Source organism: Suillus plorans (assembly GCF_016647745.1).
Source record: "Suillus plorans strain S12 chromosome Unknown HD556scaffold_1, whole genome shotgun sequence".
NCBI classification, from domain to species: Eukaryota; Fungi; Basidiomycota; class Agaricomycetes; order Boletales; family Suillaceae; genus Suillus; species Suillus plorans.
Genome location: NW_024537385.1, coordinates 636,032 through 659,866, shown reverse-complemented (window position 1 = coordinate 659,866; position 23,835 = coordinate 636,032). Strand labels below are relative to the sequence as shown.

Genomic DNA, 23,835 nt, shown 5'->3' with positions numbered 1-23,835 from the left:
AGTAGACTGGCTGTCATCGTGGAATCGATTGAGAACGATGCCTGCTTCCGCGTTCAGAGAGCGGTTTGAAGGTGCTCCAATCCATCAATGCGTCGCTATCATCATGAATCAAGTTGGAAGGAAACCCCCAGCTGAGCACAGGAGTTAGAGGCTCCGACTCTTCTTCCGGTGCCCGATGATAGTACCGTGACGTAACTGACCAGTGGACTCCAGTTCGGATGGGCTGGCGTCCCTTCAAGCTTCAGGAACCCAAGCAGCTTATACCTTAGTTATAACTAATCCAAGGCAGAGAGTCATGATGCAATGCACAAAAGATGGTATTCGTAGCTCAACGAGCTGTCAGACAAGTGTGTTCAATGTATCTTTACATGCGAGTGTGTGGATAATTATCTGTATTATGCGTTACTCTGCCTCGTCAATGCAATCATAATAGGGTTGGTTCAAGCCTCAAGCCTAAATAGCAAACGCATACAAAAACATAGCAATATTAAGGAGGTGTAGGTGCAGTCCTTTCTTGCGAGCGAGCAGGAGATGTGGTTGCCTTCATTGGTGGTGAGCCCGCTGCTGGGTTCATCACCTCAGAAAGCTTGCCTCGCGATGGAGGAGTAGAAGAACGGTGCGAGTCGAGAATCATCCGGTCATCAGATGGTGAAGGGATGCTTGATGTAGGAGACAGAGTGGCAATAGGAGGAAGTGCGATAGGAACAGATGGACTGACATGTAATGCATGGCCAGGTCCAATGGGGCGGGGATGAGGCGGAAGCACTACGGCCAGCTGTGGTGGACTAGTTTGGTAGTGAGATTCTGTGTGACGTGACTCTGGAGAATGCGAGGGCTGGGTACGGAAGGGTATAGGCGATGGTCGCGACGAAGGTATGGGTGTGTGTCGTGAACCTGATGATGACCCACTGCGCTTGCCACCATCAACCCGAGATCGCTTCGAGTCCATCTCATCCGGGACCGGGCTCAGAGGGCGCTTCAGGGAGCCTGAAACTTCGGGGGGTGAAGGACGGCTGCGCGAAGAAGAGACAGAGCCACGGTCTGTCGATGAAGATTGTACCTCCTGTCGGTATTGCGAGAGATGAAGCAACGTTTCTATGCCTTCGTCATAGTCATCATCTACAACACGTGATGGTGGACGAGGCGTCGCACTTGTAGGCGAAGGCTGCAATGACCTACTTCCTGAGGAAGATGTCTCTGGTCCCTCTTTTGCGGAGAACGAGCCGATTTTGAATGTAGCAGGCATGTTCGAAGGAACACCATTAGAATCTGACCGACCAGAGTCATCCTTGGCGCGTCGCTGCCTTCGCTTCTTCTCCTTCTTAGGCGCCTCGCCAATCACACCAGTACCAACAATACTCTGCGTGTCCGAATCTTTGCTATCCTTCGTTTGCTTCCGTTTGCGGTCGCGTGCATCAGGCATAGGAGTGGGTCGCGGGCTTTCGGAGGGGCGAGAGCTAGCCCCCATATGATGAGGAAGTGCATGAGGAATGCCTTCCGGCGAAGCAAAACTCGCTGACTGCCTACGTTGCTCATGCAGGTGACGTTCCCGCTCATACTCCCCTCGTTCCTGATCGCGTGCAGGGTCGTATCGCCAGTGGCCAACCTCAGGAGGACCTGGTGGTGCAGGTGAACGAGGGTGAGGAGGACCGCCAGGAGGTTTGGAGTCCCAGTATGCACGAGATGGGTGTGCGGGCGGGTGTGCAGAGCGAGGCGATGTCTCCATTGGACTGTGTCCACGAGGGACGGGAGAACGTGATGGATAATAGGGTTGCTGCGAAGGATGCGAGGGGTACTCGGGACGTCCTCGACGCTCTCGTTCACGTTCCCATTCACGATGATGTTCGGGAGGTGGCCCGCGACGATCCCATGCCATGTCATGCTCTGTGCGAGGTGCCTCACGAGGGTAATTAGGCGGCGAACGCTGTGACAGGCTAGGCTGGGCAGGTCCCACAGGTTGCCTGTTTGATGGAGGATAATTGGGGTACCCAGGACCTGGAGACCGGACACGTGAATTGTGTGGTGGCGGTGGCGACGCGGATGTCGAAGGGACCCTGAGTGGACGGCCAGGGAAGTGGTCATTGTATTGACCAGGACCATGGACGGCGGAATTACGAAGCTCTTCCGTTTGCACTTGCTGCTGAGGAACAGGATGATGGAGGAGTAGAGTTTGGTGGCCAGTTGGCCCACGACTTGGACCCTCACGCGATGAACTAGGGTAGTCACGAGGATGAGGTGGACGATCAACGTCCATGGGTGCTAGAGGTGTATGTGAAGGCATGTGGCGACTCTCGTCCAGCACTACAGGTGGTGGAGGACCACCTCGGAACGGACCAGGTGATGATCTAGAAGCGGGTGCAGGTGCAGGAGGCGGCAAATGAAGATTGTCACCGCTAGGTGGGCCATTTGACTGAGGGCGGAAGATTGGGGGACGAGTTGATGTCGATTGCAGCAGGAGAGGAGGACCGGTGAGTCCTGGGGGAGGAACGACGGCGCTAGCATAAGCGGTTGGGTGCACATCCTGAGGACCTGGTGCAGCAGGCAGCTGACCACCAGTCGCTTGAGCATTCTTTAGAAGCTGGAGACGTTGCGAAATGACATGGTTTCCAGGGTCAAGTTCGCTGGCACGGGCATAAGCATCGATAGCGTCTGAGATTTGGTTGTTGCAGCTCTCGTAGAGGCTGCCCAAATCAAACCAGACCTCAGAGATATAAGGATTGATGCGGATGGCACGCGAGTATGCATCAAGAGCGTCACGAAATTGGTTGATCTGGAAGTAAAGAACACCAATAGAACACCAAAAAGTGGGGTTGCGGCCATCGCGGTAGACCGCTTGCTGATAGGCCTCGTACGCCTTGTTGTACTTCTGACCGGCCATGTAAGCACGGCCGAGGAGGTACCAGCTTTGAGCGTCTGAAGGGTCTGTGTGACGGCATCGGTACGGAGGCAAAGATAGGTAAATTACAATAACCCACCAGCTTCGAGGCTCTTGGTCAGGTACTGGATGGCAAGTTCTTGGTTCTGAAAAGAAGATCCATCTTGGTGATACAACCACCCCAATTGCTGTAGAACCTTTGCGTGCCCAGGGTTGTCAGCAACGACACGTTCATATGCGTCCTTTGCGCGGACATGCTTCAAAAGATGATGAGTATGCAGAAACTGTGGTACAGGATAGGTATGGTGCTTACGTCTTTCTGTTGCTCGTAGACATGCCCGATCTGGAACCAGATGTCCGCATGGGCTAGAGGACTTGGAGGATTGCGCAGTATGCGATCAAAGCAGCTGAGTGATTCTTCATATTTGCCCTGCTGTTTGTAGATTATGCCGAGACGGAAGAGAATTTCATTTGCCTTGTCAAAATCTAGTTCTGCGGAATGAATATCAACCAAGATGCTTCGGGAAGTAGAAGAAGGCCAACCTTTGTCCATCTTAAGGACAGAAGCGAACGCCTCTTCGGCGTGGTCCAAGGAGCCATACCGGTCATAGAGTATGCCGATACCGTACCACAACTTGGGATCCTCCTTAGTGGTTGGTTGACATGAGGACTGATGGGGATATGAGTGAGTTGACATACCTTCGGGTTTGGGAGGAGGTACAAGGCCTGCTGATAAGCGGAGTAAGCCTTCTGCAGATCATCCTGCATGAGATAACAATGGCCTGTAATAGAACAAAGGGGATGAGCACATACGGATATGTAAGGTAAGATGAACTAACCGAGTGCGCTCCATACTTCGCCGTTGTCTTCTTGTAATTGTAGAACACGTTGGAAATACTCAACAGCCTAAAAAAGAAAGAGGATGACATCAGCTTCTGCCACGTGAGGGGATCTTAGATTGGAAATTAGATCTGAGATAAGGATGGGCGCAAACGAAAAAGTGATAGATAGGCTACCAAAGGAATATCCTCGGAGGACATCGGCTTCGACGCGGGATTGGCACGAAATAGCATCAAGGATTTTTCCTACCTTTGGATAATTTTCCTTGATCCGCGCGATTCCCGCAACTTGTGTAAGTCCTGACAGGGACATCGGGTTATGCCGTAGTGCGTTTTCATATGCTGTGATCGCATGTTCCAGGTCGCCCATCTGCTCCGCGACACGCCCTGGGAAGAATAAGAGCATTAAACTCATTAACCGATTTTTCTTTGGATGAAAAACACTTACCGATCAAAAGCCACGTTTGTTCGTTTGCCACTGCCAACTTGTGAATGACGCTTGATTGAGGTGGCGCAACGCCGTTTGAGGCGGGAGCGTTTGGGATTACTACAGGTGAAACGATCTGTGCATGAGTAGAACCATTTGAAAGTGCTGGTGTAGTAGGCAAGGCCGCTGCATTGCCATTGATATGAGGTGGAGGTGGTGGTGGATGTGTGAGGATAGCATGAGGATGAGAATGGGCAGGTGGCTCGTGCATGCGCACGTCCCTGTCAGACTGACGTTGTAAATGTCTATGGGACATGATAGTAGAGGGAGGCGATTGACGCCAAGTGGATTGGAGACAGAAGCGAAGAGGGGAAAGTTGTCAAACCTTGGAGGATGATGTATTATATATGAAACTGCGGGAGAGGGGAGATCAGGGCCTTGGCCGTCGGCTACTTTCACGTACTAGTAACAGAGTGATCTCGGCTCTTTTCGCATGTGGAGTTTTCATGGAAGTACTTCCAATCTTGGACTATAGCGTGAGTTAAAGAGCTTAACGGTCGAATCCAAATGTAGTAATAAAATTAATCGCTGTCTTTCAAAAAGTTGATTGAAATGCCAATCCGCGTAATGCCGTGCCAACTTCGGTATTTTTACGGCAACCCCTTTTGACGTCCTAGATCTGGAACGATCTCGGAGGCGATACAAAAGTACCGTTATATTGGATCCGACTTACTATGAATGCTGTTGTCAGCCTAGCTTTCGTTGTATCCAGGGTCTATTCATACCACTTCTGGAAGAGGTCATTCTAATTTACCCTTCACAATAGCCAGGTACCCTCCTGTCAGAGCTTAGTGGCGTATGACAAATCTTGATCTTGTTGTCACTTTAGGAAAATGAAATATGGCAGGTTCACATTGCTTCTGGTCTCTTACTAACTTGGCCGCCGCCGCATCTCTCGCTTCGCTAAAACAGTTCACTTCCATCCGTCATGATCTCATCGTAATCTCCACGTGTTCAATCAACTTTCAACTATACTACTCCTTTATTATGACGAAACGTATTCGTTGATATGATGCGATGTCACGGAAAGTACGTGTATAACCGGCGGAATCACCACCACTAACTGTAACTGCTGTAGTACTAGGTATGTAGCCTAAACCTCTTTTTCGGTTCATACCAATCTCCGTCAACCCTAAGGCCATACACATACTATTATGTGACGCGATTATGCCAACACTGAGGCTCCCACTCAAGCTTCCATTTTTTTTTCTCCAAGAAGACAATTGACCACGTGCAGCGTTGGACGAACAAGGTAATTACATATTTCCTTGAGCGTCCCGCTGACTTCGTTTCAAGCACAGCGCTGGTAGTTGATCGCCTCACAACCATGAATGAACGCGATCCTCCGACTGGATAGATCTTCCTCCGTCCTAGTCGGTGCGCTTCGGATTCATCAGTAACTGATCCCCCTGTAAATAATCGTTCTTTGCCGTGGTAACAATAATTTGCGCAGTCATCATTCATATCTCCAACGCTAGAAGTTCATAATAGCACTGACCCTATCTAAAAAAAATGCATCACATCCAGCCATTACGTTAAAAAAGCTTTGCAGCATGGAACTTCCGTTGGACAAACCGAGCGCTCGACTCACCGTGCGAAGGATCGTCAGGCTTATCGGACCGGTGAATAAGACTAAGACTTGCCAATCGGCGAAGTTCGGAAGAGAACTAATTGGAAAATAAGAAGCTTTGCGTGCCAGCAGGCACATTTTTGTAAGTTGGGGGAGCTTTGGGGGCGGTGTGCTGCGGTGTGGGGGCGTCTTTGGACAGATCAACGCACGAAAATGCGATGCGACGGGTTGGTACATGCACCGATGGGAATTAGATCAATTTTAGCGGCGCCGCACAGGGTCCCGGCAAACATGTTAACGTCGTTCAAGCTCTTGATTGCAGGGACGGATACACCGCTTACTACCACATCCAGAATGCACCCGACCAAGATTCGTTATGACAGTCCGCGGGAGATGAAAAAGATATCCACGAACGTATGACTACGTATGCCCACGGTCTTCTCAGTGATAGCGCTTCTGCGGCCAAGTTGATCTTCCATCGTGACAAAATAGGTAAGCTTGGACGATACAACGGCTCATCGAGATCATGTGACTAACCAACGGCCCTATCATACATCACGCTTTGCTAAAAGTCCGTGCCCTTGATCATGCAATCATTCATTGTATGTATGTAGCTTGATGCTGATATATATCTGGGGTTTCACAGCTTTTCAAACGCCTGATTTCATTAATAAGGTTATAAATGTCCTTTCTGGGAACGCTCACATTGGCTCGGTTCGACCGGTTCTTGAGTTGTAACGCGGGAACTTGATGCCGCCAACTTTGCCATCGATCGAGGGAATGGGGCCAGCTGGTCAAGATCTCAGTATGAACTTGGCAATTTCCGACTCGCTTTCACTTTGTCGCAATAGGGTGACATGGCCAGCCTACCGTCGACAGCGACCACGCGTACGTATCCGTGCGATATCGACGACTATTTGAAAATACATATATTGTATCTATGTACTGCACACTTTACGGCCTGGTGACTAAGGTGAGAACATGGGGAACACTTGACATGCTGACGTTGCAATCTAAATCTCAGGTTTGCGTTTTGACAGAACAAATCCAAAGATAACCGATAACTCGTAATCAGCACGCCAGAGGACAAGAGTAAGTACATCATGCAGCGCTAGACTATCGTAGTAATTACGAGAATGTCTCTTTGTATACTGATTGCGCAACGTGCACGCCACTCCTTCCTAATCAGACACGTACTTCGAGCCCTAAACGCTGTGGCGGTAAACGGGATGAATCCGAGTCATTCCAGAAAAACAGGGCAGCTCGGGCGGAGAAGTAAGTAACTGAGACACCAAAGATAGACAAGCGTGAAGCCTAGGGAAGATCCGTGGTCATTTGGCAGATATGAAAAGCCCATCATGAGATATTGCCTCTTTAGCTGACTCAACCAGAGATCTCGAGAGATGCGACAGCTTGCGATATGATGATCATGAACGTGGTGGCCTGCGGTGTCTCGGAACTGAAAGCCCTGAACAAAAGTCAAATATAGACAATTCTTCCACGCTTTGTTTGTTCTTGTTTATAAACCCTGTGTTTAACACCAAAGACTTAATACCACTACATTGATCAGTTGCTATTCAATTACTGCGATGACTAGTGAGTCACTGATTATTTTTTTTGCAATGTCATGCTGCTGATCTCACTGATAATCTCATGCGCATTGTCATTGTAGGAGGAAATCAACGAGACACGGATCGGGCAAAGGCCGCCAAAAAGCAAGCTGCTTTGAACAAATCTAAAGCAAAGGAAAGTAATACATCGCTGGCAAAGCGCAAAGAAGCGTATGTGTCACTTTTCATATCGTCGAAAGTGACGACGAGCTTATACCTCCCTTGCAGTGATGCAGAGATTCTAAGAGCGAAGCAGAAGGCATGACCCTTCAGTTGTACCATCCACCCTCGTATTGTTCGGCTCATTCTACCTGATCGCAGAAACGAGACGAAGAGAAGGCCACAGAAGCCGCAGCAAACGCAGCAAAAACTATTAAATAACACGAACCTATGGTCAGGTCTTCTGACTCGGATCCCTGACCGTGGTCTGTGATCGTTATCAGTTAGGACTTGGTGGGAGCGTCTATCATCTTCAATACCTTGCCTTACTTCCATAGCTTTTTTGATATGTATCGTCTTGATCTCAACCTCTGCGCGACACATACGCGATGGGCTACATTAATTTTTGGACCCAGCTATATCAAATACCAACTGCATGTATTCGTAAGCTCTATCATAAACGATGTGAAAGACTCCCTCGCAACACTGGAAGTATCCACAGGCTGGGGACTGTTTCTGCGGGACCTTCTCAAGACGTATGAGATAATCGCACGCAGATCATTGGGGCGATTAGTCAGATCATGGCCTTTGATCAGGTGTTCGGATTCTCCCTACTAAGAAGCGGCCGGGCCCCAAATCAATGTAATGGGGGCTCAGGAGATTCAGATCTTGAGATATCGATTGCGGAGGTATCAAATATTAGATTCCTATATACATAATGCTCTATTCTCATGACAGCTAGAAGACATTGTTGACAAGGGGCGCCGTTTCACTGCCAGCCAGCCAGTGCTAGTGCCAGTGCCAGTGCCAGTGCCAGTGCCAATGCCAATGCCAGTCTGAGTGAGATAACTTAAAATCGACCAGGGTGCCCCACATCGAAATGAACTCTATATTTACCAGGAGAACGGGCTCCGGGTGACCGGGATTAGATAAAAAGCTTCTATGCTCAACCAGCCCTGATCAAAATCCTCCAGCTGGATCTCCCTGAAACCTTGCTAAACATGCGAGCTATCAGCGATCAAATCACGAAACAGAAACAAACCATATACGGGATCCATTATGCCTATTTCATACACGCAGTAGTCAATGGTTGAATATTTGCCAAACCTTGTTCCCATGGCAGGTCCACACTTGACGGATGCTGTGATATCATCCTGCGTGCTCACCGTGGGTGATGGGGCCACGACAGAAGCACCCGGACTTCATGCTTGTTCCGATCATCCGTCATTCGAGGCCACCTAATCCATCTCTTTCGGGCAACTATCCAGTGGGAGCCCATAGCCCACTGGGCTTCCTGTAATGCCCGGATCTCCGGATAAATTCGGACAAATTAGTAAGCGCTTGCACCGGTGTTTTTGCTGTGTCTGGTTCGGAGACTAGACTCATGACTCACATCCGCTAGAAGAGTAACTCACTAGTACATTTAACCTACTAGCTCGTCTGCCCAAATCAGTATTAGCGTCTTATTTCCACTACATGATCGGAGGAACGTTCAAATCACAAAGAATAAAAAATGCTTGATGTGGGTCTATACTATGCAATGATCCGTCCCCGTAGATTTAATGATAGAGAAATAACCCAGTCATTTTACTTTAATCGCCTGCCCGTCTTCTCCACGCCTTCTGCGAGGCGCATCTCCGAAGATATCGTCATGCCCAGAACCCCGAGGTGCCGGCGCCGAAGGAAGGTAATGATGAGGAAACTGAGGGGCGACTGGATAACTTGGCCGAGAATGACCAGCTTCGTGACGTGAGCGATACAGGGAAAACAACGAATTCACGAAGACAGTCAAGAAAGTTAGTGACGTCAACGTAAAAGCCTGTGCACGAATATGTAATCAGTACAGTGCACCGATCGGCAGGGATTCGCGTGTACTAACTAATGTTTTCCAGCTAATAGGCTCCACAAAGCCATTGATGACATCCGCAATGAGTTCTGCACCTACTCGAGCACGGCCAACCATGTTTGGGTCGCGATCCATGCATGTTTTCCAAGATGCACATTGTTGGATCATGGCAGGCACAGGGTTGTTTTCACATAGGTTGTTCCTGTATTGTGTCGCACACATGCCGATCTCTTGCACGATATCTGACCAACATTTCATTTTAGTAGACGCATTCACCGGGATGAAGATCATACCCATTGAGTATTCTGAGATGCGGTGTGCAACATCACGTTGTACTGTGAGAATGAACTGCACTAGGAGATAAAGAAACACCATGACCAAAGACAGGTTAAAGAAGAACTGTAAATATCTTGAGAAGCATGATCAGCGCACTCGGAGAGAGTAAATACAAATGGCCTCACCCTAACAGAACCTGTGGCGTATCTGTTCGTGGCGCTGGGTTAGCCGGCATGTTGAGTGTGTAGTGGTTTGACGTGTTTTGTGTCACGGGTACATGATCTACATCGCCATCAATTTCTTCCTCGCTGCCGTACCCCAGGTCGTCACGTAATGATACAACGTGTTGGCTTTTTGTACGAGCCTTCTGCCTCGAGTTGAAGACCCTTCTGAGCGCCCCTGTGGCAACTATTCTCCCGTTTTCTTTCTCAGAAGCCTCGGATTTAGGAGGACTAAGCTCGGACATGTCCACATCGCGCAGCTCTTGCACAGGAAACGCTTTCTGAGGTGAGAAATTCACGGGAGGCACCCACGGGTAGACTGGAGGAGTCTGCAGTGCTGGAGCCTGAAAAATGAATGGCACGTTGCGGTTTTCTCCAAATATGGGAGTTTGAGGTGGCTGAGGAATTGCCGGACTCGTGGGTTGAAGGTCATCAAATGGACCTGAAACTTGTTACTAAGGTTCGAATTCAAACAGAATGAAAACGCACGTTTTCGGGGTGGATTCGAGCCATTATTAGCCCAGACTGGCTTTGTATTACTGCTGGGTCGAGACGTAAACTGGAAGTCCATTGGGGCCTCCGTCGATCTCTGTGTATGCGTGTGAGTGCTCATAATGTATGCGTTAGCAGAAGTGAACCGCTGCTATGTAGTTCAGAGCGCCTTGTGAACCGAATGCCACAAAACGTGGTCAAACAGGTAAGGTGCGAAAGACCACGGTGCAGCTGAAGCGCTGACGGGTTGAGTGCAAGTTGCAACACGAGCGTGACAACGACGCGTGTGTCACACAATTACAAACTTGTCCATCACATTCATTAAAAGTTTTCATCACGTGATAGACAGTTATTTCCACAACGGTTTCCCCGAGTTCATTAAGCTCGATGTTGTCAACAATGAGAGCTGGTCCGTTAAGGGCAGCACTGGCAACGACTAGAAGACAAGCAAGAGCAGGCCTACTACCGTCTTCACGCACATTGCACCATATTTCCAGCACATGGGGATCCCCGTCAGCAAACCTCGTGCCCATAGTCATCGAACAGACAGTAAGCTAACATGCATTCTTCGGTTGTCTCCAGCTCAGCACCCCACCTCATGCGTGCAGGGAAGAGGCGAGCGATCGTATGACATTTTCTCTCGCCTATTGCGTGAACGTGTAATAATGTTGTATGGATCTGTACGTCTGCCGTTCTCACCAAGCCTCGGGCTGAATTAATTCATGACGTTGGCTTCCAGATACGGGACACAGATTCAGCCCTGACCGTTGCGCAACTCTTGTTTCTTGAAGCTGAAGACTCCTCGAAACCAATACACCTATACATAAACTCTCCTGGAGGAAGCGTGACCGCAGGACTAGCCATATATGATACAGTACGAGAGTTGTTTTGTGTCTGTGCTAGCCAAAACTAACATTTCAAAGATGCAGGTTTGAGACTCCGCGGGATGGTATTATTTGCGTCTGACGCCTGCCTGCCTGCTTTCAGTACGTCTCTTCGCCCATATATACATATTGTGTGGGACAGGCATGCTCCATGGGATCTCTATTATTAGCAGCGGGTATGTTCCCTTGGAGTTTTTTCATTTCAAAGAGGTGTCATTGTGGTCTAGGTGAAAAGGGAAAGCGTCATTGTCTTCCCAATGCCAGCATAATGATCCACCGTGAGTGATGATAGTGGCGGCGGCGATCATCAAATAACTCATATTACTCGCTTGCAGAGCCTTCTGGAGGCGCCTCTGGGCAAGCTTCTGACATTGCAATCCACGCTAAGGAGATTTTGCGCGTGAGACATTTACTGACAAGTATATATCAGCGGCATTGTGCCAAAGTAGAGGAGAGTGAGGCATCGGGGTTGGAGCGGTTCGGTAAGCCCCTCTTCGTTTGCTAGGTGGCGATATTGACTTTTCATTCAGAGAGGGCCCTGGAGCGCGATTATTTTATGACGGGTAAGTTTCATATATAATGACGACATATCTCTCACAGAACATTTTTAGCACAAGAAGCTCTTAACTTCGGGATTGTTGATGGCATTCTGGAGAAGAGACCAAGTTCCGAAGGCGATTCAAATTTGGATGGTACACGAACTTAAAGCCCTTCTACTCCCAGATGGGCGCGATATGAAGTTCACAATGGAAGCCCCTTTCACCTTTTTTGTAGTCTTGTCTACGCCCGTGTAATCTTCGCTGGTGATGGGGTAGGATGGCATGGCTTTCCTCACACGTGAAATGGACTGATGCAACCAATGCTGTAAGTTTCTAGATAGGTCACCTCCCTGAACTATGTGGTATTGAAGACGCCTACCTCTATTGTGAAAAAGAGACCGCAGATCCCCGTTTCCAAAATGGTGATCGTCAAGGGTAAATTCCCAGGTCGGCCCCTCCAATTAATCGATCTATCTGGCAAACATGTTATGTCGAGGGCGTAATGCCCTTCATTAGGATTTTGCATAAACTAACAACAGTAATGACTTTGTCATGGTCGGTTTGAGAGATCTAAATGACATGAATTGAAGCGATGGTGCTCTCCAAATTGGATGCACAGATGCTAACAGTTGTAAAGGAGATTATGGATGCTGATCCATTCCTCGAGGCTTGATATTTCCCGTCGCGCGTTCTCGTGGCCTCGAGAAAACCCCTGTGAACATGTTCCAATGCACAGTCATCTCGATCGGAGGATGTACAGTCGTCCATTAATCTCAAATGCCGGAAGTATCCTTTCGAGCTTCGAGTGAAATGTGCATGCCGAATTGTGCGTATGAGCTACATATAACTCTCTTGCAGGGTGTGCGGATCCTCGACGTGTGGGATACGTGTCGGGACCTGGATCGTCTTCTTACCCTTCTTACCCACGCGAACCTGCATGCCAGTATAGGATACGTAGGTCACCCAACGTGAAGATTAACGCGGATAGATCACAGGATGGTTGAGCGAGTGTACCCGATGAGTATCATGATCGAATAAGGGAATACTAAATAGCCTTTGCCATTCCAGGCCTCGCCTTTTGAGAAAAGTTCCATGCTCGCCGTGCGTGCGCCGCAGCATAACCTCAAGGCACGCCCGCGATCTCAGATTCCATGCCTTATCAGCATTTCACCGATATTTTAACACAGCTATTTCGTGTGAGATCCCCTTGGTCCCACACGATCCGCTGATGCGAATACTTGCGGATGTCATCGGGCCACAGGAATTTGGCGGGATGCTACCGAGGGACAGGTCCAGGGTCTGGCCTAGATCTGTGTCATCCAAAGCATATTTAGCTACGCGGATGCCCTCATTCCGCCGACTGTTTCCTCATAGATAACCATTGGAATGATATATGTATTTCGTATAAAAAGCTTGGTTCGTGTGGCTTTTTAGCGCCTCTTGGCATACCACACCCCTGCACTGCCAGTGATCATCCCGCCGGATCATACGCAAGAACGATTGATCAAGGGAGCAAGCAACGGACTGCTCTCAGAGGTTGGCCTCACGGTGATGGCATATTCTAGGAATGTGACGAGATAGACGATGAGATAGATGAAACTATGACGCCGCTCGGTGGCAGGACCCTTGGTATATGGCAGGACATATGGAGCAACCTGGTGTCAACCGCTACATATTAATTGAATGAGGGGGCAGTGATCTCAGGTAATCTCCTTCCCAATAATCAAATGGAAGAGCCAACATTACGGAGAGTATACCCAATAGATAGCCCAATATAGCTCCACATGTCATCTCATGAAATTGTTCGACGTAGTTGATTCTAGTTCCAGCGAGACCAACTACTTCAGTACAAGGAACACCGCACGCATGGATACAGGGAGTTTAATGCTACAGATAGCGGCACAATCAACGAAAAAAATAACTTGCCAAGAAGAAACAAAGAACGCAGGGCACCAAATCATCGTGCACGGACCTATTAAGTGATTATGATCTTCGCCACTAATGCATGTTGTTGCGAGAAAGGAAGTGGCGCCGATTGCCTCCTCCTCCCCTGCCTCCGCCATTACCTCCCTGCCCCCTACCTCCATTGCCTCCTTGCCCTCCACCTCCACCTCCGTTGCCTCCATCTCCTCCGTTACCTCCTCCGTTACCTCCACTTCCATTACCTTGGCCGGAGGTGTCAGTGGATGAAGCAGCAGAGCTTGTCGAAGTCGTTGTTGCACTCGCAACTGCCGAAGGCGCTGCAGAACTACTTCCAGTACCGGCAGCGGCACCGTTAGCGTTAGCATTATTACTGACAGTAAACTACATGGATGATGAGTGCATGCCAAACATGTGTCGCGGGAATGAACGCACGTAGACTGCATCATCAAGAGATCCATGCTGTGCAATGGGCACCAAGACTGGCTGGTGGTTTGCAGCACTGTTGATCGTCGAGATCTTGTATGTCCCTTCAGGAAGACCATTGGTCACGTCCGCAGTGAGGATGCCGTTATTAGCTGGGTCGTTCAGTCCCTTGAAGAACGAGAACTTCGTAGGGTCTGTTGGCGTCGTCTGCGTAAGTGAGTCCAGCTGCTCGATGACAATGTGGGAATGCCCCTGGATCTGCCCTTGTGCGTTTAACTGCTGGGGTGCGGAAAAGTAGTTTTGTTGGGCATTGGTGAAACTCCCCGTCTGCATGCCTTGGATGGCAAGAGAGACGGTGAACGCCTGGTTCGGCGGGATAATGTCGAGGTTCTTCGGATTGGTGAATTTGGCGGAGGGCATATTCGCCGTGGAAGGGATGGAACCCATAGGTGCGGGGTTGCATGACCCACCAGAGATCTGCTGGCCATTGGTGATCGGTGCATTGGGGGTCGTCAAGCAGAAGTTGATGAAGTTATTCGATGAGGTGAGTGATGCGACCTGGCCAGCGGTAGGTTGACCTTGACCGTTGTTTTCGAAGCCCGTCGCGATGACCGCGGGGTCGAGAGCTGAGGAAACACAGATGAAGACATCGCGCCAAAAAAATAAAACAAAAAAGCATACTCTGGGAGCTCTGGGGATCGCTGCCACTACCCCCTCCTCCACCACCCCCGCCCCCACCTCCATTTCCGTTACCATTTCCGCCGCCTCGCTGGCGAACAACTAGACCAGACCCAGGAACGGCGAAGCCAACGACCAGCGAGGCAAAAGCAGGCAGGACAACAAGAAGTCGGAAAGAGTGCTTCATTTCGAAGAAAAACTACAACAGGCTTCGCAGAAGCCGAGAAAGAATGATCAGGGGAAGGGTCCTATAAATCTGCTCTGACGTTAATCATCTCCCTAAACGAAGGAAAGCAAAAAGGTGACACTCACAATAAAGCAGCACGGCTGCTAAAGAGAAGGTAAAGAAAAGAAAAACGATAATGAAGGGAACGGTCTGACATTTATACTGTATGCTGCAGACGGTGTGCTCCTAACTTCGAAGGTCACCACGGGAACTGCAGCGAGCGGTATCGAGCGACAAATACAAAGACCACGACAGCATCGCGACAGCCATTCGGCAATGTCAAATTCCAGCAAGTTTTGAAGAAAGTGCTCTGAAGAAACCCTTTGAAAAGGATCGCCGTGAAACATACACTAGTATGTAGCGGACTCACTGCCAAATCGGGGATGTCGACATCGCAACAGGTGTTGTTGTTTAGCAACTGCTTTGTCAGCAACATGTCAAGAGCGGCAGTAGTGCTGATAAGATCGAAAATACCAAAGGACCTTCGATCATGATGAGGGAGTCCACGAATACCGCAAACCTCAAAGGAGACCAGAATTCGAAACGCCTAGGGAATGTACCACCCACGAAGAATGAGCCTTGTCTGTAAGATGAACGTGGTGGGTTGTCCGAATGGGAGGAGGGGGACATTTTCAGAAGACTGTCGACGAGACAAGACACGTATCATACATACAAAAAAAATTGACAGCCACGTAAGAGTCATCGGTACCTGAGGCCTGAATCTGGTGGGCAGTTTCGCAAAAAAACACCGTTCCCTGGTACGAGGCATTTATGCTGAGGGGTCCCGGGTATATTAACATTAAACACAGTAAAAATAAATCATTACACAGCAGACGCGTTACTCATATTTAGTAGACGTTTTTACCATGAATGATGCGAGCGTGTCTATTTCACTGACCGCATGGTCCTGGAAATGTCTCTCTGCAATGGCAGCAAAGATTGCTTGGATCTCAGCGATGTCCGCCAAGATGGGCGTGCGGCTCTCGTTTTCCTCGAGCAAGCGAGAGCTTCGTCGGCGGCTTGGATCTTTTGTATCTCTCCTTGGCCTGTTCCCAGAAGTAGAGATCGTGAATGGACTAAGGCCTCGCGGATTCTGTCGTACAGGGTCAAGGAGAGAATCGGGAGATGGTGGATCTGCTGCGGTCAAGGGTGATGGGTACACGGGTGGAATGAGATTGAAATGAGAGAGGTAACGATAAAGTCCTGCAGTTGGCATGTTTCTGAAGTCAATCTAACGTAGAATACGTCAATGTCATGGTGGCAGGTGTCGCAGAATGCTCTCACTGCGCTCTTTAAGTCATTATCCGCAGACTTATCTGCCCTTCTGCTGACTGTCGCGCCGTGTTCTACTCTCTTTCTTTTGACGCGTGGCTCTCCCTCTGCCCTGTCGGCCGCCTGTCTCTTAGTCCCTGCAACTCCAAAGTAGGCTGCATCGTCATTTGGTTTCTTGCGAGCCTGAGGACGTGATCGTGAGCCTGATGTTGAACCGGCGTTGGCTGATAATGTCGCTACCGCAGACATATTTTGAAATTGGTTTGAAACGATGTGACTGCAGACTTAGGCTAACAGTTTCATAGTCTCATTGATGTTCCCACGGCGCTTATCATTTTATCTTTTCGGTTAGTCCTGGAGCTGTTTCATTAACAACTGCTAGACCAAGGTCCAAGGCTCTGCAGGACTAGCCCAGCCGGATAGGCTGTTGCACGGTTTAGAAACACTTACTAGCCTAAAGCGTTGTTAATCGCGACAAGTTCGGTTCACTAGTGCCATATGCTGTCGCAGATAAATAGAAATAGAAATCTCATACGATCCCTGAGCTTCTCATTTTGCCTCTTGCCTTCAACCAACTATGTCCACCTTTGGATCCCTTTTCCGCGTAACTACCTACGGCGAGAGCCATTGCGCCTCTGTAGGTGCGATCATCGATGGATGTCCTCCTGTATGAGTCATTTCCGCTCGTAATATAAATCAAAGTTCACGATATGCTGCAGGGACTGGAGCTATCTCCACAAGACATTCAGGTGCAACTGAGTCGCAGAAGACCAGGTCAGAGCAATCTCACCACACCGGTAAGGTTCTTTTCTATTTGTGCATCATATTCTCACCCCGAAGTCTGCGATAGCGAGATGAGAAGGACCTCGTGCACGTGCAATCTGGCATCGAGCAAGGTGTAACCCTTGGAACTCCTATAGGCCTCCTCGTAAAGAATGAGGATCAACGTCCAAAGGATTATTCTGAGACGGATTTGTACCCTCGCCCAAGTCACGCAGATTACACCTACCTTGAAAAGTATGGTGTGAAGGCTAGCAGTGGAGGCGGACGTAGCAGTGCACGGGAAACTATCGGTAAAATTGTCTAATTTGTGGCGTCCCTCGGAGTCTAATATGAAGTTTCTTTCCGTAGGTCGTGTTGCAGCGGGTGCAATTGCCGAAAAATACCTGAAACAGGTGTTTGGCATTGAAATCGTCGCGTTTGTCAGTTCAGTCGGCAAGATCCACCTGCCGTCTAACATAGCCCCGCCGTCCCTCACGGAAGTGGACGGGGACGAGGACAACGATGACGTGGCGGATGCGCTAACACCTGAATTTAGACAGTTACTAGCCACGATTACTCGGGAGGAGGTCGACAAGCATCCCACACGCTGCCCTCATCTAGCAACTGCGGAACGGATGACGAAGGTGAGCATCATCTCCCCCATGATACCTGTCGTGATTAGTGACCGATCGCTCAATAATAGCGCATCATCCGTGCTAAAGAGTCTATGGACTCTATTGGTGGGACGGTGACGTGCGTCATTCGTAATGTCCCGTCAGGTCTTGGAGAGCCAGTTTTCGACAAGTTCGAAGCGAAACTTGCCCAAGCTATGATGTCAATCCCTGCCACGAAAGCTTTCGAGGTTGGCTCAGGCTTCAGAGGAACAGAGGTTCCCGGAAGCAAGCACAATGACGCGTTTATCATAAAAGATGGTAAACTCGGCACTTCCACTAACTGGAGTGGTGGTATCCAAGGAGGTATCACCAATGGCGAAGACATTTACTTCAGGTACAGAATTCCGCCTCTCAGGTCATACTTCACTAACTTTTTGCTACTGCAGGATCGGATTTAAGTCACCTGCAACCATATCACAAGCACAACACACCGCACAGTACAATGGTACACCAGGAACACTCGCTGCTCGCGGACGTCACGACCCTTGTGTTGTCCCTCGTGCTGTTCCCATCGTTGAGACCATGGCAGCCATTGTCGTCATGGACCAGCTGCTCATTCAAAACTCACGCAAGACCGCCGCTGGACTACTTCCTCCTATCACAACGCTCCCACCCACCATGGTGATGCCATCGCATTGATAATAGAACGAAGATCTCGATAGAGTATATAGACCGATATCTTTCAGCAAGAACATGTTGGGTATGACTTGATGCTAATATACAAATGTAGTCTGAACAAGATAGCGCGAAAGCAAAGGGTCACCAACGACGTCACCACGCCTGAGTGGTATCTCCTACATGCGTTTGAGATCAAGAGATTTCGCGCGGTGTTCTGATGTTATTCGTCGTCAGAGCAATCAATGCAGAGGCAGCAAACAAGTGATTCAAATTGCCACCACCACCACTGAAAGAACGTGAGCGATCCATACTGCGCAAGCGACTTGGCTCCTCACGTGGCGGTTTAGCAGTCTCCCGGGCCACTTGCCGAAAGTGTCATCTATCACACGTCCTCGCTGCCTCTCCACGTCCTCGTCCACCATACGATCTTCGTCATATCCCCTTACGTACGAGTACCTGCAAGGGGGTCGTAAGAGTGGCGTGTGTTCGTTCACAGGACTGTGATATGGTTCTGGTGGATTGCTGCTGTGTCGTGTTCTCCGCCGACCAGTAGGCGATGATGGCTCTGAAACATAGTTTTGAGATGCAAGGATACTTACTCGCTGACCTAGTGGACCCCATCCTTTTGAACTTGCAGCGTTCGCAGAGCGCAATGGTGCGGAAATAGATGAACAAGGTGAACCTGATATCGACGAAGCACCCGACGGCAGGCCATCAGAAAGCCGCCTGCGACGCATGCCAGCAGTTATGCGTACACGAGAACGAAAGTGGACCCGTGGGCTGGATCGATCATTGGAGCCCTGAGGGTCATCTCCGGATACTGTTAACTACGTTCAATGCATTGAGACTAACTGAGCACCCCAGATTCCATGTGACAACGTGCAGGCTTACATAGGGTCGAGGTCCATCGACAGATGAACATCTTTGTTTAGAACGACGTATGAAATCAATCGTGTCCTCGTAGCATTCCTCGTCCTCGGAATCAAATGTACTAGTGATGCTGTGGCGGCCGCATGCTTCCCTTGGGTCCCTACTTTTATCCTGCCTGTGCAGCTGATTAGGCATGATAACTGATTCATCTGAGAAATCAATTCGTAATGATTACCCAGAATGAGAAGATATTGCGTGAGGTCTGACGAGGACAGAAGTTTCATATACACATACCTTTCATTTGGCTTTTGCGGCTCCTTGCCAGGTTCCCCTGAGTATCACCCTGGGTCCTATCACCATTTTGCATCGCTGTAATATCCGCTTTGAGCGTACTGCTAGCTGCGATACTCGCGGGAGACATGCGAGGGTATCTGTGTGGGGAAAGCACGAAACAAGTGCACTTGGTCGCAGTCGATTGGTGAGGTAATAGCAAGGTAATAGATAGTAGCATATTTCCGCTCACGTGCCACGTACAATTTGTTTATGACAACCAATGACCACATGTGTCGGAAGTTGCGGTTTTTAGATTTTGACATAGGCACAAGACAGGTCCCAGGAAACCGAGAAAGTTATTCATGTATACTGGCAGTAACGATCTATCTATATAATTTAGTGCTATGTAATGTAACTATTGTCCTGATAAGATTTCCTCAACGGCTTGCTGAACCACGGCAGCATCGTATTGAGGTATTCCAGAATTGGGCGTGCGTTCGGATCTTTGTCCGACCAAAATACACTTGATACCAAGTGCCTGTAGGAACAGGAAACGATAAGACTGATGGTGGCCAGGGGTAGAAACATGAGGCAGCGGCTCACGGTCATGGCTTCGACATCTACTGCTACATTTGTCCCCTCGAGATATACCAGATGCGTGATGAACGCTGAGATCGGATACAATGGAACGTTTCCTAGCCCGTTTGGCGGGTATTGCGAATTCAACACCGAGGTGATAGCTCTGCGCTGTTTGAGATCAAGATCCCAGGGCAAAATAAGGAATCACCTGATATAGTCGACGGCGGTGTATCCATCTGTTTCTCTATCATTACTGCCGTTCACTGTTGGAGATGACTGCACTCAGTCTAGGTCACCGGACAGTGCCGCAGGACCTACAAAGAAGCGCTTTGACACGTAGGAGCCGAGATCCCGCGATCGCAGATGCTACGCCGCGGAGAGCCAGGCAGGGAATGATGCTGAGCATTCTCCGTTAGGAAGATGTTTGGAGTCCCTGGATCGCGCACTCGCCTCGTCCACAAAGATCCACATGAGTACACTAACACCTCCGAAGTTGATAGGTTCTTGATAAATTGAGGGTTTGGTTTCGGGTACACTTCGTGGCCATACCCATTAATATAGTAGAGTCCTGATCCAGGATGGGTGCCGCGAATCAGACCCTGAACAAGGTTACTCACTGCATATCCGAGAATGGAGAGGCTCATATCCGCCTTCTTTGGCTTGTTGACTGTACATAATGTTAAACCGATTCTGCGGTATGATCTCGCCTAATCCATCTATGGGGGATAGCGGATCCAATGACAGCAGCTCTGAGTCAGAGGAGTTTGCAGGAGCCACTGGATGCGATATTTCACATTGACCCAGCAGCTGCGTGCCATCCTCCTACAAGTCATGTCAAATTAGACAAACCCCGATCTGGGTATTGGCACGAACCAGTTCCACTGCAATGGTAGTGATATGATTCGTCACGATGACTGGCAAAATGTTCGCCTTAGAATCGTGTTCAGGGATATGCTTCTTATTCATTCATATGTTTTATGACAAACACACCTGGCTATTCGTTATTGTGGAGAACAAAAATATTGCGGACGGCAAGGACCGGAAGAAGCCTTGCGCACCTGCCAGGAAGTAGTTACCTATGCTGCGGAGTGCAAGTCTGAGTCAGTACCAACAATCGGACCAGGAACAACTACGACCAACCTTCCATTTAGGAAGGAGAAGTGTTTGTGTGCTCGCTTGAGGACTTCGTTCTCAAAGTATACCAGGAAACCTAATTGAAGCCGTGAACATGCCGGAGTTGGCATCCATTATCAGCATTACCTCGGATGACTTCCTTCCGGTCGTTCGGGATGCCCGACCACAGAGGACTTTGACCTTCGATGATGGCCCGCCATTCATCGCGTGCTTCATTCTCGGATACGTTCGAGGGTAATCTGTGAGACAAAAGGGTGCGCACGGCATCGAGAGGCGAACCGAGAGGAGCCGGAGGGATCAATCTGACAAGTCTTGAGCGAATGTCACCTTGATATCTGCATGAGCACTTCTCAATCTGAGCGCGAAGTGCCATTCACCGATAGATGGTCCACCGAGTACCCTGATTATCTCACTGGACGATCCACCGTCGTCAGAGACCGGAAGAACATAACATGCATTTTCGAATGCAGCGCATATGGAGTTCCCGCCCGAACCACCGGATATCACCAGGAAAGACGGTTTTGAGCGAGAACTTGCCGCGGCGTCAGACACATGAGGCTCATTCTGGAAATGCTCATGGTCATCAGTTACTAGTGTTGGATCGTGTCTGTTCCATGTTGTCCTTGTGCTATCTGGCTGCAGTGGGAGGTCGAACACAGATGAATTCGAGCTGTCCATTCAACAGTACTAAATGTTCAGCTCGGAATTCAGGTTGAGAACGATACAACGAGGAAACGGTATGCCCGAGGTATACAATAACGAAGATCAGATTCAAGGAACCCGACCTGAGTAAAAGTTTACGCTCTTAGGTTATATGTACGTACATAGGCGCTGATGTGACATTAATTACTTATACTCGTTACCTTCGTTCAACACTGTCACGAGCAATACGTAACTGCTTCACTGGAACCATCGTTATAGTATTCACTGGCAAGTGCTGGCCAGTGTCAGTCAATACGAACATGCGCTCTGGAGTCTGAGCAATCACAGTAGGAAGAATTTAAATGTCCTCGAACTTCACAACGACACTGCCGTGGAACCCGGCGCATTACTGCGGTACCCACGCCCTCTGCTCAGCCTCTACATATATTGAACGTATATCACGTTAACATTATTTCGCGGCAAACGATATGGTTCGTAACTTTGCAGCCTTGCCAGGTTTTTACCGTACTCTTTTCTTGTACATTGAGCCAGGTAAGTATCCCTCTCACTTACCTAGCCCACACTCGAACGACGGAATCACGGTCGTGCTCAGTGTCCACCGTATCACCTGCCATCTTGGCGTGGTTCTTTCCAGGCGCCTCCTGGTTCCACCATGAGCTGATACCAACTACCACTGCTGCTTCTGGACCGCTAGATGCTAGGACTACGATGGCTATTTGGCAGTTGGGAAATTGTACGTCTTCCACGTCTACTTTGTCCATTTGACCCAACTGAAAGATCTTTAGGTTACCTTCTGCTGGGTTTAATCTCGTCCCTGGTCTTCAGAGCTATCCGAGATGCTCTTCCAAATAATCCGGAGGCTCAGGAGCGTATACTTGGAGCAAGTTTCACTGCGCTTGCTCTGGCAGACGTGGGTTCTCTCCGTTTCTCATACTTATCCATTCGTCTAATGAGCTGCATCGTAGGTAACACAGTAAGTCTTTGTATTTTGCAAGCATTTGCCTCACGCAACACGTTTCAGTATTGCTGCTTCATTTATTGGCCTCCCCGATGAGCTCAAATACTCGTATGGCAAGTGGAATCCCATGACCCATGGCAATATCACTTTTGTGATATTCTTGTTGAGCGCAAGGTACGTCAAGAGAAAATGCACCACCAGGCTTTTCTCACAAACGCATTTGTAAGACTTGCCTGGTTCGCAGGAGTCGGTCGTGCTACATATTACTACGGGAAACGGGCCAAGGTGGACTGAGCACCTGAGTTACTTTTTGTAGATTAAGCCACTAGGCGGTTTCATGTCTGGCACAAATTGCATGTGGGGTCTATAAATCCAACTTTGCTGTACAACTTTAAGGTATGAGCATAAATCTGAACACTTCCGAGAATAACACAATCTAAGTCTTAGTAGTGCCCAAGTCCAAAAAAAAAGTATTTGTGAAAAAGGGTCGGTAATGCGCCGCACTCCCATGCGTGGTGAGCGCTAGCATCGGTATTACTAGAAATGGAGAACAGCAGTACAGTGGTCACAGATCTACAAGGTTCCAACGGGCGGTGGGCAAAGAAACGCTCATGCCACGACCAGGAACCCTAACAAACGCAGGTGTGGGTTTGTGAGATTCCAACAGGCATTTAGCACTGATACGAGGAGGACTTCTGAGACGCTCCATGAGCTGCAGCCTTCTTCCCAGATAGTAGCGCGTCGCGAACTGGTGGTAAGTATAGACTGTAAACAAGAAGTCAGAAGTCAGCCGTAGGTTTATATGTATACGCCGTCACAATTCAAGAACTCACCTCCTGTGAGGCGGCGCTGTGCACCATGTGGTGCGATTGACCTACTAGTACATGAGCGAGTGCGAAGTGCAAGATGAATGTGTAGCAGCGGGCGTATCATCCACCTGCAATGCTATCTCCCTTTTGTGATCTGAATCAACAATATTATTAT

The 23,835-nt window shown here is 49.1% G+C and overlaps 10 protein-coding genes across 10 annotated transcripts; 4 read left to right on the top strand and 6 right to left on the bottom strand.

Moving 5' to 3' along the window:
* Positions 1-288: 288 nt before the first annotated feature.
* On the bottom strand, positions 289-4,688 carry HD556DRAFT_1316823 (TPR-like protein). Its single transcript, XM_041301166.1, has 8 exons — positions 4,163-4,688; positions 3,965-4,101; positions 3,715-3,781; positions 3,575-3,657; positions 3,419-3,521; positions 3,189-3,367; positions 2,976-3,132; positions 289-2,922 (listed from the first exon to the last, which is right to left on the bottom strand). The coding sequence occupies exons 1-8, from the start codon at positions 4,455-4,457 to the stop codon at positions 488-490; spliced, it is 3,456 nt and encodes a 1,151-aa protein (XP_041167609.1). The 5' UTR covers positions 4,458-4,688; the 3' UTR covers positions 289-487.
* Positions 4,689-7,360: 2,672 nt separating this feature from the next.
* HD556DRAFT_1435676 (uncharacterized protein) lies at positions 7,361-7,646 on the top strand (the record flags this gene model as incomplete). The annotated part of the gene is made up of 3 exons (XM_041305468.1): positions 7,361-7,367; positions 7,444-7,552; positions 7,610-7,646. 3 exons carry the CDS (start codon positions 7,361-7,363, stop codon positions 7,644-7,646), a joined length of 153 nt encoding a protein of 50 aa, XP_041167608.1.
* Positions 7,647-9,122: 1,476 nt separating this feature from the next.
* On the bottom strand, positions 9,123-10,496 carry HD556DRAFT_1435675 (Di-sulfide bridge nucleocytoplasmic transport domain-containing protein; the record flags this gene model as incomplete). Its single annotated transcript, XM_041305467.1, has 4 exons — positions 9,123-9,359; positions 9,420-9,795; positions 9,848-10,325; positions 10,373-10,496. The coding sequence occupies 4 exons, from the start codon at positions 10,494-10,496 to the stop codon at positions 9,123-9,125; spliced, it is 1,215 nt and encodes a 404-aa protein (XP_041167607.1).
* Positions 10,497-10,774: 278 nt separating this feature from the next.
* Positions 10,775-11,965, top strand: HD556DRAFT_1435674 (Clp protease-domain-containing protein; the record flags this gene model as incomplete). The annotated part of the gene is made up of 9 exons (XM_041305466.1): positions 10,775-10,924; positions 10,984-11,055; positions 11,115-11,249; positions 11,299-11,304; positions 11,363-11,435; positions 11,487-11,537; positions 11,595-11,741; positions 11,790-11,822; positions 11,871-11,965. The coding sequence occupies 9 exons, from the start codon at positions 10,775-10,777 to the stop codon at positions 11,963-11,965; spliced, it is 762 nt and encodes a 253-aa protein (XP_041167606.1).
* Positions 11,966-14,102: 2,137 nt separating this feature from the next.
* Positions 14,103-15,009, bottom strand: HD556DRAFT_1223923 (uncharacterized protein; the record flags this gene model as incomplete). Its single annotated transcript, XM_041296920.1, has 2 exons — positions 14,103-14,770; positions 14,853-15,009. The coding sequence occupies 2 exons, from the start codon at positions 15,007-15,009 to the stop codon at positions 14,103-14,105; spliced, it is 825 nt and encodes a 274-aa protein (XP_041167605.1).
* An 800-nt stretch (positions 15,010-15,809) lies between these two features.
* Positions 15,810-16,859, bottom strand: HD556DRAFT_14275 (uncharacterized protein). Its single transcript, XM_041304660.1, has 2 exons — positions 16,333-16,859; positions 15,810-16,279 (listed from the first exon to the last, which is right to left on the bottom strand). The coding sequence occupies exons 1-2, from the start codon at positions 16,567-16,569 to the stop codon at positions 15,887-15,889; spliced, it is 630 nt and encodes a 209-aa protein (XP_041167604.1). The 5' UTR covers positions 16,570-16,859; the 3' UTR covers positions 15,810-15,886.
* On the top strand, positions 16,582-18,518 carry HD556DRAFT_14605 (chorismate synthase). The gene is made up of 6 exons (XM_041308226.1): positions 16,582-16,987; positions 17,040-17,117; positions 17,171-17,393; positions 17,452-17,726; positions 17,786-18,090; positions 18,143-18,518. Exons 1-6 carry the CDS (start codon positions 16,898-16,900, stop codon positions 18,393-18,395), a joined length of 1,224 nt encoding a protein of 407 aa, XP_041167603.1. The 5' UTR covers positions 16,582-16,897; the 3' UTR covers positions 18,396-18,518.
* A 76-nt stretch (positions 18,519-18,594) lies between these two features.
* Positions 18,595-19,665, bottom strand: HD556DRAFT_1435670 (uncharacterized protein; the record flags this gene model as incomplete). Its single annotated transcript, XM_041305465.1, has 5 exons — positions 18,595-18,660; positions 18,710-18,939; positions 18,982-19,201; positions 19,266-19,453; positions 19,539-19,665. 5 exons carry the CDS (start codon positions 19,663-19,665, stop codon positions 18,595-18,597), a joined length of 831 nt encoding a protein of 276 aa, XP_041167602.1.
* Positions 19,666-19,862: 197 nt separating this feature from the next.
* HD556DRAFT_1316732 (UPF0052-domain-containing protein) lies at positions 19,863-22,092 on the bottom strand. Its single transcript, XM_041301165.1, has 11 exons — positions 21,608-22,092; positions 21,357-21,557; positions 21,237-21,306; positions 21,087-21,177; positions 20,970-21,026; positions 20,714-20,918; positions 20,547-20,664; positions 20,415-20,494; positions 20,305-20,359; positions 20,121-20,259; positions 19,863-20,055 (listed from the first exon to the last, which is right to left on the bottom strand). The coding sequence occupies exons 1-11, from the start codon at positions 21,906-21,908 to the stop codon at positions 19,933-19,935; spliced, it is 1,440 nt and encodes a 479-aa protein (XP_041167601.1). The 5' UTR covers positions 21,909-22,092; the 3' UTR covers positions 19,863-19,932.
* Positions 22,093-23,286, top strand: HD556DRAFT_1316715 (uncharacterized protein). Its single transcript, XM_041301164.1, has 6 exons — positions 22,093-22,424; positions 22,486-22,626; positions 22,679-22,803; positions 22,859-22,866; positions 22,915-23,025; positions 23,079-23,286. The coding sequence occupies exons 1-6, from the start codon at positions 22,361-22,363 to the stop codon at positions 23,143-23,145; spliced, it is 516 nt and encodes a 171-aa protein (XP_041167600.1). The 5' UTR covers positions 22,093-22,360; the 3' UTR covers positions 23,146-23,286.
* Positions 23,287-23,835: the final 549 nt, after the last annotated feature.

Excerpts from the sequence above, each read along its gene's own strand:
- HD556DRAFT_1316823 (XM_041301166.1), bottom strand. The coding sequence starts at position 4,457 with ATGTCCCATAGACATTTACAACGTCAGTCTGACAGGGACGTGCGCATG. Across the intron at positions 3,133-3,188 it reads TCTACGAGCAACAGAAAGAC|CATGTCCGCGCAAAGGACGC; the intron begins GTAAGCACCATA and ends CATCTTTTGAAG. Across the intron at positions 2,923-2,975 it reads GACCAAGAGCCTCGAAGCTG|ACCCTTCAGACGCTCAAAGC; the intron begins GTGGGTTATTGT and ends GCCGTCACACAG.
- HD556DRAFT_14275 (XM_041304660.1), bottom strand. The coding sequence starts at position 16,569 with ATGTCTGCGGTAGCGACATTATCAGCCAACGCCGGTTCAACATCAGGC. Across the intron at positions 16,280-16,332 it reads ATAATGACTTAAAGAGCGCA|ATTGACTTCAGAAACATGCC; the intron begins GTGAGAGCATTC and ends ATTCTACGTTAG.
- HD556DRAFT_14605 (XM_041308226.1), top strand. The coding sequence starts at position 16,898 with ATGTCCACCTTTGGATCCCTTTTCCGCGTAACTACCTACGGCGAGAGC. Across the intron at positions 17,394-17,451 it reads CAGTGCACGGGAAACTATCG|GTCGTGTTGCAGCGGGTGCA; the intron begins GTAAAATTGTCT and ends TTCTTTCCGTAG. Across the intron at positions 17,727-17,785 it reads CTGCGGAACGGATGACGAAG|CGCATCATCCGTGCTAAAGA; the intron begins GTGAGCATCATC and ends GCTCAATAATAG.
- HD556DRAFT_1316732 (XM_041301165.1), bottom strand. The coding sequence starts at position 21,908 with ATGGACAGCTCGAATTCATCTGTGTTCGACCTCCCACTGCAGCCAGAT. Across the intron at positions 21,558-21,607 it reads ACTCGGTGGACCATCTATCG|GTGACATTCGCTCAAGACTT; the intron begins GTGAATGGCACT and ends GCAGATATCAAG. Across the intron at positions 20,260-20,304 it reads ACCGCCGTCGACTATATCAG|AGCTATCACCTCGGTGTTGA; the intron begins GTGATTCCTTAT and ends CAAACAGCGCAG.
- HD556DRAFT_1316715 (XM_041301164.1), top strand. The coding sequence starts at position 22,361 with ATGGTTCGTAACTTTGCAGCCTTGCCAGGTTTTTACCGTACTCTTTTC. Across the intron at positions 22,627-22,678 it reads TATTTGGCAGTTGGGAAATT|GTTACCTTCTGCTGGGTTTA; the intron begins GTACGTCTTCCA and ends AAAGATCTTTAG. Across the intron at positions 23,026-23,078 it reads ATATTCTTGTTGAGCGCAAG|ACTTGCCTGGTTCGCAGGAG; the intron begins GTACGTCAAGAG and ends CGCATTTGTAAG.